This window comes from Bemisia tabaci, chromosome 8 (genome assembly GCF_918797505.1).
Source record: "Bemisia tabaci chromosome 8, PGI_BMITA_v3".
NCBI lineage: Eukaryota > Metazoa > Arthropoda > Insecta > Hemiptera > Aleyrodidae > Bemisia > Bemisia tabaci.
Genome location: NC_092800.1, coordinates 24,814,868 through 24,829,177, shown reverse-complemented (window position 1 = coordinate 24,829,177; position 14,310 = coordinate 24,814,868). Strand labels below are relative to the sequence as shown.

At 41.1% G+C, this 14,310-nt stretch overlaps 1 protein-coding gene across 3 annotated transcripts in view; it reads left to right on the top strand.

The window, feature by feature from the left end:
• The window catches only part of LOC109032600 (uncharacterized), a 43,755-nt gene extending 32,088 nt beyond the window's left edge, over positions 1–11,667 (top strand). For 2 of the 3 annotated variants that reach the window (XM_019044823.2, XM_019044822.2), the window contains exons 3-7: positions 165–270; positions 1,839–1,949; positions 5,011–5,179; positions 5,939–6,573; positions 9,301–11,667. In XM_019044823.2, the coding sequence (XP_018900368.2) occupies positions 165–270; positions 1,839–1,949; positions 5,011–5,179; positions 5,939–6,573; positions 9,301–9,604 (1,325 nt within the window). In that variant the 3' untranslated portion in view covers positions 9,605–11,667. Of the gene's footprint in view, positions 1–164; positions 271–1,838; positions 1,950–5,010; positions 5,180–5,938; positions 6,590–9,300 lie in introns of all 3 variants that reach the window. The other variant, XM_019044824.2, reaches the window with a different exon arrangement.
• The last annotated feature ends 2,643 nt before the right edge of the window (positions 11,668–14,310 follow it).

Sequence of the window (14,310 nt, the reverse complement as noted above, 5' to 3'; positions counted from 1 at the left end):
TTTCCCATACACTCGAAACCGATATTAGAGATTTCAAAAATGCCACTACCTCGATTTTTCCAGTAATGAGAGTTAGGTATCTTTTGACTCCAGGGCACTGATGTGGTCTCTTAAATGTTTACACTATGATGTTCGAAAATTAATCTTTTTTTTGTCCATTCCAGATTTCGGGGACAGATGTGATACAGCAAACTGCTGTCGGCACTCGGACTCCGTCGCGTGCATTGATGGATTCTGTCGGTGCAAAGATTCTTCCATGGATTCGTGTTTGTGAGTTTGCTTCGTTTAATTCTTTTTTCTTTTTTTATCATCAATTTGAAAAGAAAAATGGAATGAAAACGGACGAGAAATGGAGAGCTTGCAAAGGAGATTTTAGACTTGCTTGTCCTGCCGAAAAGTATTCCTCGGAAGAGACAAAAGGGACTAGTCTGCCGTGCTAAAGAAAAAACACCATTTGAACCTTCGTTAGTTGCCAAATTTCATGTAATGAAATGCATATTTTAGGAAAATTTTTAAATTTTTTCCGCTAAATTTTTCAGAGAATTTTTCGGAAGAGAAAATATTCATAACCCTCCTCAAAAAAAAAACATTCTATTGGAGGAAATTTGGCAACTCTCGCATGTTCACGCGGCGTTTTTCCTCAGCAAAGCAGTAGTGGCGAGGGGTGCTTTGTGGTACATCGATTGATTAGCCATTTAAACCTATGGGGAAGGATCGATATACGGGACGTTCGCAACGAAAACCTTTATAATCGATTCTTTACCCCAGCTTCAAGTGGGGAAATATCGACAATCGATCATTTACTCCTCGCCACTGAAGGGGACGCTCAATGAGTAGCAAAGGAGTTTTTACATGAAATGAGCGAGTGTCAACTGATTTCTTTACATGATATTTTCAAACACTGATTATTTACGACTTTTTTATTGGAGTTTTTTTGGTAGGTACAGCTTTCAAACTCTTGAAAATTACATCACATTTTTTTACAAGGTATTTTACAAACTGTGCCACCAGAGACCTTGTTGTCTTAAGTACAATACAATTTTTCACTCGTTGGGATATTGTGATGTCAAGTTTTTTTTTTTTTTTTTTTTTTTTTTTTTTGGGGGGGGGTCATTATCGTTTTTTTTAAAGATTGAATAATTCCTACAATTTCGAAGACGGAAATATGAAACAATAACACATTGAGGTCCTGTGTCAATAACAAAAAAAAAATGAATACAAAATAAAGCACACATGCTCGAATGTGAGACTTATGAACAATACATCATTATGATGGGAGAATTCTCCTCCTATTTGTAAATTATCTCTTCCATCGCGATTCAAGTGTTTACCCACTTGCTTTGACGTTATGACAGAGGTTTTGCGGATATAATGTAAGTGCATTATTAATTGCAGGCAAATATATTTTATTGAGTGAAGCTGAAAAGTCTTGTGTGATGAAGAAGGATATAGTAGGAGTTCAAGCAGAATACTTATTGATGAATCATATATTCTAGGAGAAATCACCCACTTCCCTGATCGACTATTTTAATCCTGAGACATATACTCACATTGCGATTCATGTAAACATGTTTTTTTTATCACTTTCCTTTATAAAAATTAGGCGTAGTCATGCATAAGAAGTTGACATACATTTCCAATGTAAATAAATTTCTCTTATATAAATGCGCACAATTATTTACGTAGTATCAAAAAAAAAAAGAGAGGCGTCAGTTTAATTATCATTGAAAACTCGTCTTTTTTATTGTACGTAGAATTTCTGAATTTTGAATAAAATAAGCACTAAATATCAACAACTATCATATATATTTCGATGTTTATATTCATTTATCTTTCAGGCACTTTGAGCAAAGCACTGAGCTAATGATAGCTGCAAAATTAGCTCTGTTTGGTGTTATCTTAGTATCTCTCGCAATTTTGCTCATGGTTTTACGGAGGTCTTGTGGCGGGTAAGTTATGACTTAGAACTCTAACTTTCTCTAATAATTCGATTTACGTTAATGTATTTTTAAATGAATAGTAAGTCTAACTCGTCAAAAATAATTAGACAAAATCCAAAAATACATGTGCGTTTTAACATTTACTTGATCAGTGACCCTAAGATTTGTGACGTTAATTTTTTGAGCATGACCAATTGCCCATGTGGAAGTTAAATCTACGATTTTCTCATCAGCGAAATAGGTAAAAACTTGCTGACTCGTTTTAAGCAGTGGCGACGCGTGAATAATCGACTTTCGATAATTCTCCGTTCGATGCTACGGCAAAGGATCGATTTTTAAGGTGTTCCATGCGAACCTCCTGTTCATCGATACTTTTCCATAGGTTTAAATGGCAAATAAATCGATAGATCGCAAAGCACGCAACGCTACTGGTTTCAAGTACTTCAAAGCAGAGCCTCTGATGCTGAGAGCATGAAGTACTCGCAATCAGTCAATAGTGAAGTGAAATTTCATTTGTCCTACGAAACAAAGTAGATAATTTACGAAGAAACTGCATCAAGTGGTGTCAAGCGCAATTGAGCCATAAATACATTCCTAAGTCAAAATTTCTTGAAATGGGAGAGAACTCTCTTCGATCAATTCAGCCGACTAATTCATTGCACAAAAACTTCCAGTTTGAAACCGTCACGTAAAAGTGCAGAGGTAAAAAAATAAGTACTTTTTACACGCAAATCTCCGAATGTTGATGTTTCTGCCATGAAAGCGAAACGCTTTGTTATCTCAATTTTAATTTAATATAACTATATTCTTACTCACAATCAGTTTCTAAAAGTAATAAATTGTTTTAGAGGCCAGAATAGCATCTAATTTCACACGAACCCATCGCACAATCGGAAAAAAGCTTGGTATTTTAAATCGTAGCACGGATTCGCGAACTAGCTCTTTGAGAAAACGGGGGACAGGGACGCAGAGGATGAATTGGGACATGTCTTGCACGTCGTCCACAGCATAAGCGCCGTAACTCCACTCAAAATGGTTTCATTCTCTCCAGAACGTACTGCTGTATTACAAGAAAATGCAATTACTACAAGCGCTCATGGCCGGATTCACCTACTTGCCGCCCATGGGCCGTCTGTATTTTGCCGCTCCCTTCTCATTCGTTTTGAAACTCGATAAAAACCATCAAATGAATGTGTCAGTGAGGGAGAGGTGCATAAGACGCATTTACTCGTGTTGAACACATTTTTTGGGGAAGCCCTGTTAACACTACTAGCAAAAGTTCACCGAACTTTTCGCGAAAGTTAAGTTCCGTAAACCTATCTCTGGCGGGATAAGGCCTTCCATTCATAAGAAATGAACGAAAAAATTATGAAAGAACAGACATAAATGTGGATCAACGATTTTAACTTCCGCCGCCGCGCCGCGCAGACCGCACCGTGTTTGGCTCAATGCGTGAAGTATTCCGACAGTCTTGTAGGCGCTTTGCGTCTCACGCCGACCGCTGCTGAACGCACTGTGTTGGACGCAACGCGTGAAGTATTCACGCAGTCTTGTAGGCGCTGTGCGTTTCACGCTGACAGCACTGTGTTTGGCGCAATGCGTGAAGTATGCATGCATTCTTGTAGGCGCTATCCGTTTCACGCTGACCGCAATGACCGCACTGTGTTTGATGCAATGCGTGAAGTATCCGTGCAGTCTTGTAGGCATTAATATGTGTTACATGCCGATCGCCGCGCCTAGGGCTTCTCCTTTTCATCTCAAGTCCTCGTTATCATTTCGCTCTAAGTCGCGCCGTTCCAGGCCAAATTGCGTGTTTGGTCTCTCTCTTAATGCGACTTATTGAAGGTGCTGTCTCTCGTATCACTGAGAGACGACAAAATTAGAAATTACTATACTCTCAGGAAATGAGAGATTGTGTCGCCTTTTCTTGTTTGCAATTTTGTTTTTATAAATCCGATTTTTTTTATACCTACACTTTAAAAAATTGCAAATTTTTGCCGCCATGGGCCGCGGCCCATGTGGCCACCCCCTTAATCCGGCCCTGCAAGCGTTCATACTTTTAATTTTTAGTTAGTAATGGCGTGGCGGAGTTGTATTGAAAAAATGAAGGATGAACATTTGTTAGGTTTTTTGTAAAACAGCATTGTGTCTGGAAGAAATTGAAAACGCGTTGAATGGAGATACGCCGTTTTTACTTTGGACCGTTTGGACGGCAGTGCAGTCCTGCGATGTCTAGGCAGCGGCAGGCCAATCCGTCTTTTTGCCAACCAGAAATCTCGGCTTATCTAACCATACTTTCGTTCATTCAACCGAACTCTAATCAGTTCGGTCGCTTGAACCGAAGTTTTGACGTTGTGAACCGACGGTCACACATGAACGAAGAGTGCAATTGAAGAACCGATAAAATTCGGTCGATTTATAGAACACCGTACTAGTATGGAAATTTTTATTTCAAAGTGATTAATAATGTAAAAGCTACCAGATTGCTGATTACATTTGATCCTAAGGCAATTTATTAGCCAGTAATAGATTACTGACATTGTCCATCACGCAGCTGGTGAACCGTAACCGTATGTGTTATTGACACTTACAGATATCTGCTGCTGTTCATTAGATTTCCTGGAGGCACAACTTATTCCAACACCCTAGTCTTAATCATAGTCTTAAGCTAATTTTTTTTTTCATCTTTTATTTACATTAAGTCAATTATTATAGTAAATAAAAAAATGTATAATTCCTGAACAAGGAGGTTACATCAATAAAGTTAAAAACAATCCTGTGGGGATTATATATAATACTTCTGTAATAAAACAATCATAAGAGTAACAAGTAACGCATAACGCGTAACGCCTGAAGCGCGAGGCACTTCGGGGGGTTGGACCGCGAAACGACAGAAGGTGTACCCTCTAGTTCTATGGTAAAACACATACCATTGGCCACCCTTTTCTTTTAAGAGAAAAGCGGCCTAATTCCTACCCGTGCGTTCAAGTCTCCGAGGGTTTTTGTTCTCAGTCAATCAAAGATTGCTAGTAACGTAACTATAACCTTCAAAATGTAATTTTCATTTCAGGGAGGATTATGACACCCCCGGTTCCGGGTATCGTAGAGATAGAATTTATGCTAGCCTCAATTCCATCCAAAGGTTTGTCCTAGCCAAAATGCAAGACCGACCTCCTCCTTACGATGAACTAGAACCTCCGAGCAAACCTCCTCCTTACTCGGTTGCTCTATCAACTCAGGTAAATTTATTTCATGCTTTCCAAATATCCTCTCAAGAAACGCTGAACCAGCTTCGTTCTCACTTCTTGTGTGTGGAAAAAATATGAGGAGGAGTCCTCAAGAGATACTGTGCCTATACCGCTGTAGAATGAATAGCTTTGTGCCCTTCAGCAAAAGTCTCTGACAACGGGCTTTACGTCACCTGCACCTGCAGGCATGGGTGAACTAGAGTCCCTTCATACTGAGAGTAAAGACAATGCGAATCCATTTCTGATTGGTTCCCGTATTTTAGGCTTTCATAGTGTCACAAACGGAAATAACGATTACATTTTCACCAATTGCAAAGATTATAAACTGGAATGGACCGGGGAATTGGGGGTACGAAGTGGTAGCACACGGGAATTTTACAACATTTTGCCACTAATCTGAGCAATTTCATGCAACTTTCGCACTTATGCAGAATAGTCAAAGCAAGAGTTTCCTCCTTTAAAAAATTCGTCATAAGCCCGAGGCTGTCATAAAAATTAACAATGTTTGTCACATAAAATGATTTTTCTTTTTTCAATAAAGACAATTCTTAGACTTAAAAGGACTTTAAGAACCTGATCTCATAAAATTTTACGCATTGCATTGCACTCTTGCTTCCGAGAGGCCCTGCCGAGCCTCCCCTAGGTCCCGAGTCCCGAGCTCCGGGGCTGGAGTCCTGGCAACCCCCCCCCCCCCCTATGTGGGGGCCCTGATCTTATTTGTATCCTAATGGTTGTGAAATTGTGTTTCAGGATTGCTACGGATGCGAAGCCCCACCTCCTTACTCATTCTCCATGTTCGCGCAATCGACCTCAGGAACAGGCGTCTCGAACCCCGGTTTCACCGACATCCCGGGGACCCCTGACCTGAACCCCTCAATCCTCCCCATCACCTTACCCTCAGCGGCGGGCTCCAGCGCCCCGCCCTACCCCGCGGCCCCCGAAAGACAAGAACAAACAGTCTCAGAGCTACAACGGCCGGTCCTAGCCGACCCCACCGTCCGCCGGATGTCCAACTACAGCACCTTCACTCAACCGGAAACGAACGTCACTTCCGGTTTGAATCTCGAGTTTCCGGTGCCTGAAAGCACGTCGCTGTCCAGTCAAACGAAAGATCTTTTGATCCGGAGGGTCAGCACCTCCGAGCGAAACCCGAGTACAAGATCTAGGAGCGTCTCCAACCCGATTGCTGGTCCCTCGTATAGAACGAATTCTGGTTCGCCGGAAACGGTGGTGGACTGGCTAGGCAAGGAGATCGAACCTGGTGGTTCCCCTGTGGACCACGCGGTCCAAACAACGGACCTGCCGTTCCATGAGCCGAGCACGCCGGACGACTGGTTGACGTCGACGCTAGGTCAGGTGGTGCAGCAGCCGGGTCCTTCAACTAGGTTAGACAGTTAAATGGTACATACTTGAATTCAAATATCAATTATCTCAATTACACTATTGTAGGGTTATTTGCCGTTTTTGACAAAATTCAAGGCAAGTAACGGCATTTTCACTCTCAAAATGTTTGAGATGTTCTTCTGCCATTCGGGCAGTGTGACCGCCCTTTAATTCTCAGATGTTACGTATTATCTGATAGCTGAAGGTTCCTATCAGGACATAAGTTAAATAAAGATCAGAAAATGACCGGAAAAAGAGAGAAAAAAAGGACATGAGGAAGAATGATGTATTTACAATTTGAATCGGTCATGTTAACGTTTAAAATTTGCCAGGCTATAAAACAACTTTAAGCTCCCAATTGCATCCAATTAAAAAACGAGCGAATTTAGCTTATCTCTCAGAAAAGCCGCAGAACAATACAAAATACATACATATCAAGCCCCTACCTCAGCGCACTAGAGAGCTCTGCGACTCCAAATCGCCATCGGAATCGATCCTCCCACAAATCATCGGGCAGATTACACCGTCTGATCTCCCCCTCCACTCCCTCTCGCCAACCTTTTACTGGACGTCCACGCCGCCTTCTTCCGGCGAAATAACAACAATACAAAATCAGACGTTTAAAATTTTCAGGTCCAGGCACAGTAAGCCGAAGCTGTAATTTTAAGATTTAGCCCGAAAAACTTAATCATGCGTTCAAAAAGGTACATTTTTTTACCGCATTTCTCTGAAAATCAGACGTTTCACTGTTAATAATCAAGAAGCACCAAAACACGATTCTGTGACGAGCGCAACTGGCCCATAAAAGCCACGATGATTTTTGGAACATGTAAAAATGTCGATTCTAAAATGTTAAACTTTTTGGAGTGAAATTCTGTGCCGGAGTCTATATAGCGCCCAAAAATCCCGAGTGACAGGAATGGGAAGCAGAATATGTACTCCTTAAGTGACTCACTCTCTTATGGAGCAAAATCTACTCTTTTTGCGGAGTGGCATATGCTCTTATGGTGCTAGTATCACTTTGCATTCGTATCACTGGGGGTTTTTTGGCGCTATACAAACTGCGGCACCGAATTTCACTCCATCCAAACCGCAACTTTCTACGGTCAATATTAACCGAGATATCGCGCTTGGACAAATTCAGTTCATGACGTCATCCATCATCCACCGTGGTAGTGACATCCTTAGTTTCTTCCACCTCAGTGGCGTAACGGACTTCCGCTGGGCCCCCCCGCAAAATTTTTTCTAGCCCCCCCCCCCCATGTCGATAAAATTCCAAAATTATTCCCCCCCTCCCGCCCCTTCCCATTTTTTTGCCCGAGACATCTCAAATCACGGACTTGGAATGCCTCACCCCTTACCGTCCCGGATCCCTTACCCGATTAAATGGGGCCCCTAAAGGATCAAGGATCTAAAGGGTGGCAGGGGCCCAGCCCAGGCCCAAGGATCTACAGAGGGGCGTAGGCCCAAGAATCAAAGGGCCCCAAGAGCCTTGGGGCCCTTTAGGTTCTTGGATCTCCCAAAGCCCGAATTACGAAAAGTGACAAAAAAAGAAAAAATGTTTAGTAATCACTGAGTGGACATTGGAAGGCAGGGGCCCTCCTGCAAACAAAAAGCTAGGAACAGTCCGAAAGAAGTATAAAATACCCCGTGCTAACAATAAAAATCAGAGGAAGAAGCCCCATCTCGGTAAGTAAAGGCCCAAAGTTTGAAACCAAAGCTAAGCATCAAAAAGAGAGAGAGAAAAAAAAAATTCCGGCGGCCGAGGGCCCCCTAGACGCCTGGGCCCCCCTGCATAGCAGGGTCTGCGGGGGCGCCCGTTACGCCACTGGATTCCACCTTACTTTCATTTGTCAGGGAGACGCACATTTTCACGGGTTAATCAACGTGAAACTCGGATGGAGGCAAGATGGAGGAAACCAGGGGTGTCACTTTGGCAGTGGATGACGTCATGAACCGAATTTTTCAAGGCGCGATATCACGGTTAAAATTGAACGTAGAAAGTTGCTGTTTGGACGGATCTAATTATTTTTAGCTGATCTACAAGGATCAAACATTAAAAAACAATGGGCCTGTTGCAAACTTTTGCTATATCAAAACTAAGATTTGTTTCTTATAGATAATGCCTCAAAAATCACGATGAGCGCATTGGCAAAGTCTGAAATGCACTCATAACTTCACAATCTGCGTAAGAAATTTGCGGTTTTTTGAGCTTCCCGCTTCAAAAACGATACTACGGCACAGGTGAACATTTTGTTAGAGGAGGCGTTCCATCGTCGGCAATATTCATCATGGCCGACGCCAATTCGCCAAAACACGTATGATGAGACGAGCTAACACCTGAGCAGCATTAGACCAGATAACAATCGGCGTGTTTACGTTCATATTTTCCTCGCCCGCCTTGATTGACCCTGAACTCACCTCGAATTACGCGCGGAACTGCGGAAGCGTCGGCCATGATGAACATTGCCGACGATGGAACGACTCCTCTAACAAAATGTTCACCTGTGCCGTAGTATCGTTTTTGAAGCGGGAAGCTCAAAAAAACGCAAATTTCTTACGCAGATTGTGAAGTTATGAGTGCATTTCAGACTTTGCCGATGCGCCCATCGTGATTTTTGAGGCATCATCTGTAGGAAACAACTCTTATATTTGCTCTAGCAAAAGTTTGCAACAGGCCCATTGCTGTGACCAGCGCAACTGACCTTGTCGCATGAAATGATTTGCAGGAGATGTAGCTCGGAGCAAGGCAGGAGCGAAGAGTCGAAAATTCTGCGTCATCTCGGATCCCTGGCCACTTTCTTCATCTCAAGGAGACGCGGATCGGACCATTCGACTGTTTCGGACAGTTCGGAGCCGGGTTCCATGGCGTTGGCGCACGAATATTATTCCTACGAGAACGAAGATGACGCCTCCTGTCTCGTTTCGCACATTTACCCGTCCGGCCAGGCCCCGTCACCGGAACTCCCGGCTCAGAGCCCCGTCACACCCTCCGAAGTAGCATTTTTCGACGGGAAAATCGCGAAATTTTGAAATTAAGTTGCGATTCATTTACGATTTTTTGGCGATAAAATCGTTAGGGTCGTCGACATCTGAGCGGATTCGAAGAGATTTCGAACTCCAGCGGGCTGATTGTTGAAATTGATAGACAGAGCGATAGACAAAAGAAGACATAGGAACTACGGAGCGCCTATTGGTCGACTTTGGTGGTTCCTATAGACTACGGGAGCAAATTATGGACTCTAATGATAGGGTCTCTCGTGGGTTGCCGTTAGTTAGTCTATTATCTACCTCCTCTGTCCATAGCAACCACCCGCTTCTACCAGTAGAATCCCTCAATATCCCTTTTGTCTTCTTTGACTGTAGCTTTGTCTATAAATTTCAGTAATCAGCCCGCAGGGCTGTCTAAGGCGCCGCGCCGGATGCGAGAATGACCGGAACGCCTTCAATTTTTCGGTTATGCAACAATGACATCTATTAGGCACGAATAGTTGCATCCAGGCGTTTCCATGAAAGACCAGGCCGTATCTGAGTTACCTATTGTAACTGCAGCTGACTTGTTTTAATTTCTTTTAATATGAAATGCAATTATCTATATGTTTTAATCCTGGGTACAACGCTGTATTACGCGGTACGACCCGCCATGAATGTAGGCTGTGCTATTGAAAGAAAAAAAAAATGAGTCATAACATTCGTTTTCTCTTGATAAAAGACATTAAAGAAAAACACGATGATAATGTTAATGCACTTACGTTGGCGTGCGCTCATATTGTAACTTGCATACCTAGAATTAAAGTTTACTGTCGTTGATGATAGGACGTATTTTTGCGAAAAAGGCCTGCTGTTGCAAACGAGAATAGAGAGGTCGTAATAACTACGATTCTGTGACGTCACGCTAGTAGGTGAAACTCGACCGCGATTAACTATAATCATAATCAACAGAGCTTTTAAATTAATTAAGCTTTAATTATGAGAAAAGTTTGATGTACGAAAGGAAAATCACTGCCTGAGCGGTTCATGATGAAGTCTCGTGTGGGGACGAGCACGCTTGAAAAACGTGAGATTTGACATGCGAGTCGATTCGATCGGTTTAAGGCAGCTTATTATGGAGATTAATTTCGATCAACTGGTGTATTACACGTATGTGCCAATTAAGTGCTGCTTCTGACGTATTGCTTGCGAATAGTAATAAGGGGAAAATGTTTGTCTCTACTGGAAAAATAAACCTAAAATGAGGAGCTTGGAAGACAAGGCGCATAAGTGCAGTTTTTGAATAAATTGAGATATTAATGATTTTAAGTAAAAATAATCTTAAGGCATATTCTGTGAAAAATTCGCCCCCAAATTCCAATTTTTAAGCATCAAAAAGTCAGTTTGAACATTCTTTCCGCCTGAAGGATTCATGTAATTCCGAAACTTCAAACACGTATTTCTCGAAATAGCAAAAACTGTACTGATGCGCCTTGTCCTCCAAGCATCTCAAATAAGTTTGTAAATGGACCGGGCATTGTAACTAATTAGCGATGATTTACATGGTTAATTCATGCTTTTCAACTCTTTTTTGGTGTATTTCAAGTTAACATCGATCTAAGTGGGATGTTAAAAATTCGCCAAGACTGAGGAAAGGAAATGAAAAATTAAATATGTATATAAGTATATGCAAAAAAAATAATAACAAAATAATGTAATTCTAGAGAAAGCAAAATGCGTTTGATCCATGTCATTACTCTGTGCTGCCTTGCACGGTCGGATATTATCACGCATAAATAAAATTGAAAACTGAAAGATCATTGTTTATTCATAACTGGATCCGCAGTTAATGTTGATGACAGAACTGTCTCGGGTCACTGGGCTTAATTTTATTTTCCCCAAGTCGTACGCAAGTACATGATTTGTTGAGAACCATAAATTACCATTCGCAACGCAAGAAATTTCAATGTTACGAACTTCTAGTTTTTAAAAATTCTGTGATAATGTACGTTGTACTAAATTTAAGTTTTACCTAGTGTTAAGTGATAATTTTAATATTTTTTTGTTTTTTTTTACGTGTGAAGAATCAATTTCGTTCGATTAAAAACACTAGAATCAACAAAGTTTCTCTGTGTTCATGAGTGAAAATTATTTTGAAGCACCTGTACCTCAAAATATATTTTATACATTAAAAATATTCGCATAATATTATCATGAAGAGCAGGATAAATTGGACGTATTTCTATCAAATGGAACTATGTGCATTAAGGCGTGAGCCCTGTTATGCACATAATTCTTATGGGTCTCAGGGCTCATGTCTTAATGCACATAGTTCCGTTTGATAGAAATACGTCCAATTAATACAATAGGTAATTAATATTCTAAGTGCAATATGCGTGTCCAGTCTACAGTTCAGGGATATATATACTTACAACACAGATATTTATGAAGTACACAGTCTTTTTAGTCCTCTTTTCAAACTATTTTACGACATTGAAAAATAAAGTTGTAATGGACCACTAGACAAGGTATGAATTTAAGCAATCTGATACATGTTTCCTTACCAGAATTTTACGTAGAATACGATTCGCGCAACGAATATTACTGAAACTAACTCCTAACGAAGATATCAACGTTTTTATTTTACATTGGTTACGAGGAATTTGAACTGCCCGCTCACAAGAAACTCAAAACTCTACGAGAGTCAAATCGCGCACTACAACGGTTTCAACAAGCCTCTCAATCGAGCAATGTTCATTTCCCACCATGTGTTTTTCAAACTATAAGTAATTTTCTATAGCTGAGCTAAAGCGTCAAGATTGAGGTAGCCAGATTTTTATATCGCAGATACTGTTAGGATAACGTTTAGCGCGCGATGTGAATCACGTAGAGCATTGAGTTTTCATGAGCGGGTGGTTTGAATTTACACATCAAGAATCATTAAATATCTTCGTAAGGAGTCCATTTCGGTAATTTTCGTTGTGCGCATCGTGATCTACGTGAAATTTTGGTTAAGAAACATGTATCAGAATGCTGAATTCGTACCTTGTCTAGTGGTCCATTACATGTTAGTTTTGTTTCCTAACATTTCCTACTTTTTTTTATTACGTAGTACTCTCCTACGCTTCAGGGCCGAGGGTAATGAACTAAAAATTTTTTTTTTTTTTGTTTATATAGTTCGTAAAAACTCAAATCAGATAATCTCATCTATGCTATCATTCAGCTTCATTTATACGAAAAAAAGGTAAAATTCCACTATTTTAAATCATCCTTTTAAATGCTTTCTTGAAAATTCTCATGATCTAAATAAATTCACGTGAGACGTGTAAAGATACGGAGCCCGAAATTCGCATGTGTGCTTGCAGTTAAAATACGACATTAATCTAAATCTATTTGAGCCCTCGGTTGTTAGTGGCTGATAAGATTACTTATCTTAAGTGTGCACTTGTGCAGGATTGAGAATCAATAAGTATACATCAACGGCACGAGAGCCTGGAAACATTAAGTTAATGTGAGTTTTACTTTCGGATGTAATTCCCCATGTATTACCAGGCCCGCCACATCCCATCTCGGGCCCTGGTACCAGTTTTAAGGTCCGGGCCCCAAGCACCGGGGAGGGGGGGTCCGAGGGGCATCCCCCGAGAAATTTTAGAATTTATACGACTAATCGGACGCATTTTGAAGCTTCTCTAAAGAATTTTTCCATCAATTTCTGCGGAATAATTATGTTTTTTTTCCTACTTTCAGCACAAAATACTTACGATAGTTGCATTCAAATCATCTGGAAAATTTTTATTTTTTTTTTTTTTGGGGGGGGGGGCGGCATATGATACTATTTTCAGCTCTAAGAGGGCCAGGCCCCCCTGGACTCCCCCTTCGTTTGTCTATGGCAAAGGAGTTGAGCCATGAGCCATTGAAGTCGAGGATGTCCAGACTGGAGACTCTTAGCATCTAACGACGGAAGAAAATGAAACGCAGTTACTAAAAATGTCCCTCTGTACTGAAAATATTGAAAATAGACAGAAATTTTCCAAGAAGTATACTTCTTTGAAAATTTAAGAAAAATTCTACAGTGCCCCAGCGCGTTTCTGAAAATCTATACACCTTTTGCGAAATTTTTAGGGTAAATTTTTCACTTTTTCTTACGAAACAAGGGTTGCATGTGAATTCGTAGTGGTTTTTCACGGGTAACACGGGCCCCCGGTACCAGGGACCCAGTATCCCCCCCCCCCCCTTGTGGCGGGCCTGCCTTCATGCACGCTAGGCTTGTCGATTTCCTTTGACATTTTTGCAGTGGTGAATGCATAGCTGAAGTGCGCTTCAGCCAGAATTGTATTTAGCAAATGGGTAGTTTTTCTACGAGGATTAAAAATAAACGAGTATTACGGAATATAACAAAAGAATATGAACTATGCAAAACGATAATCTGGGTATCGGAACTTGGCTGTTTTGAAAACGCCTTCAAATGCGGCGTGATATCTCACGCATTCCGGAGAGTTCAAATAGTTGTATCATTGCGCCGTAAGAATGTGACGGAAGATTACAATTGAAAGAACCTCCTTTCACGCTGGGCGTGTCGATTTCCTTTGACATTTTTGCAGTGGTGAATGCATAGGTGAAGTGCGCTTCAGCCAGAATTGTATTTAGCAAATGGGTGGTTTTTATAAGAGGATTATAATTAAACAAGTGGTTAGAAATGGACACAAAAGAATATGAACTATGCAAAACGATTATTCCGATAACGGAACTTGGCTGTTTTGAAAACGCCT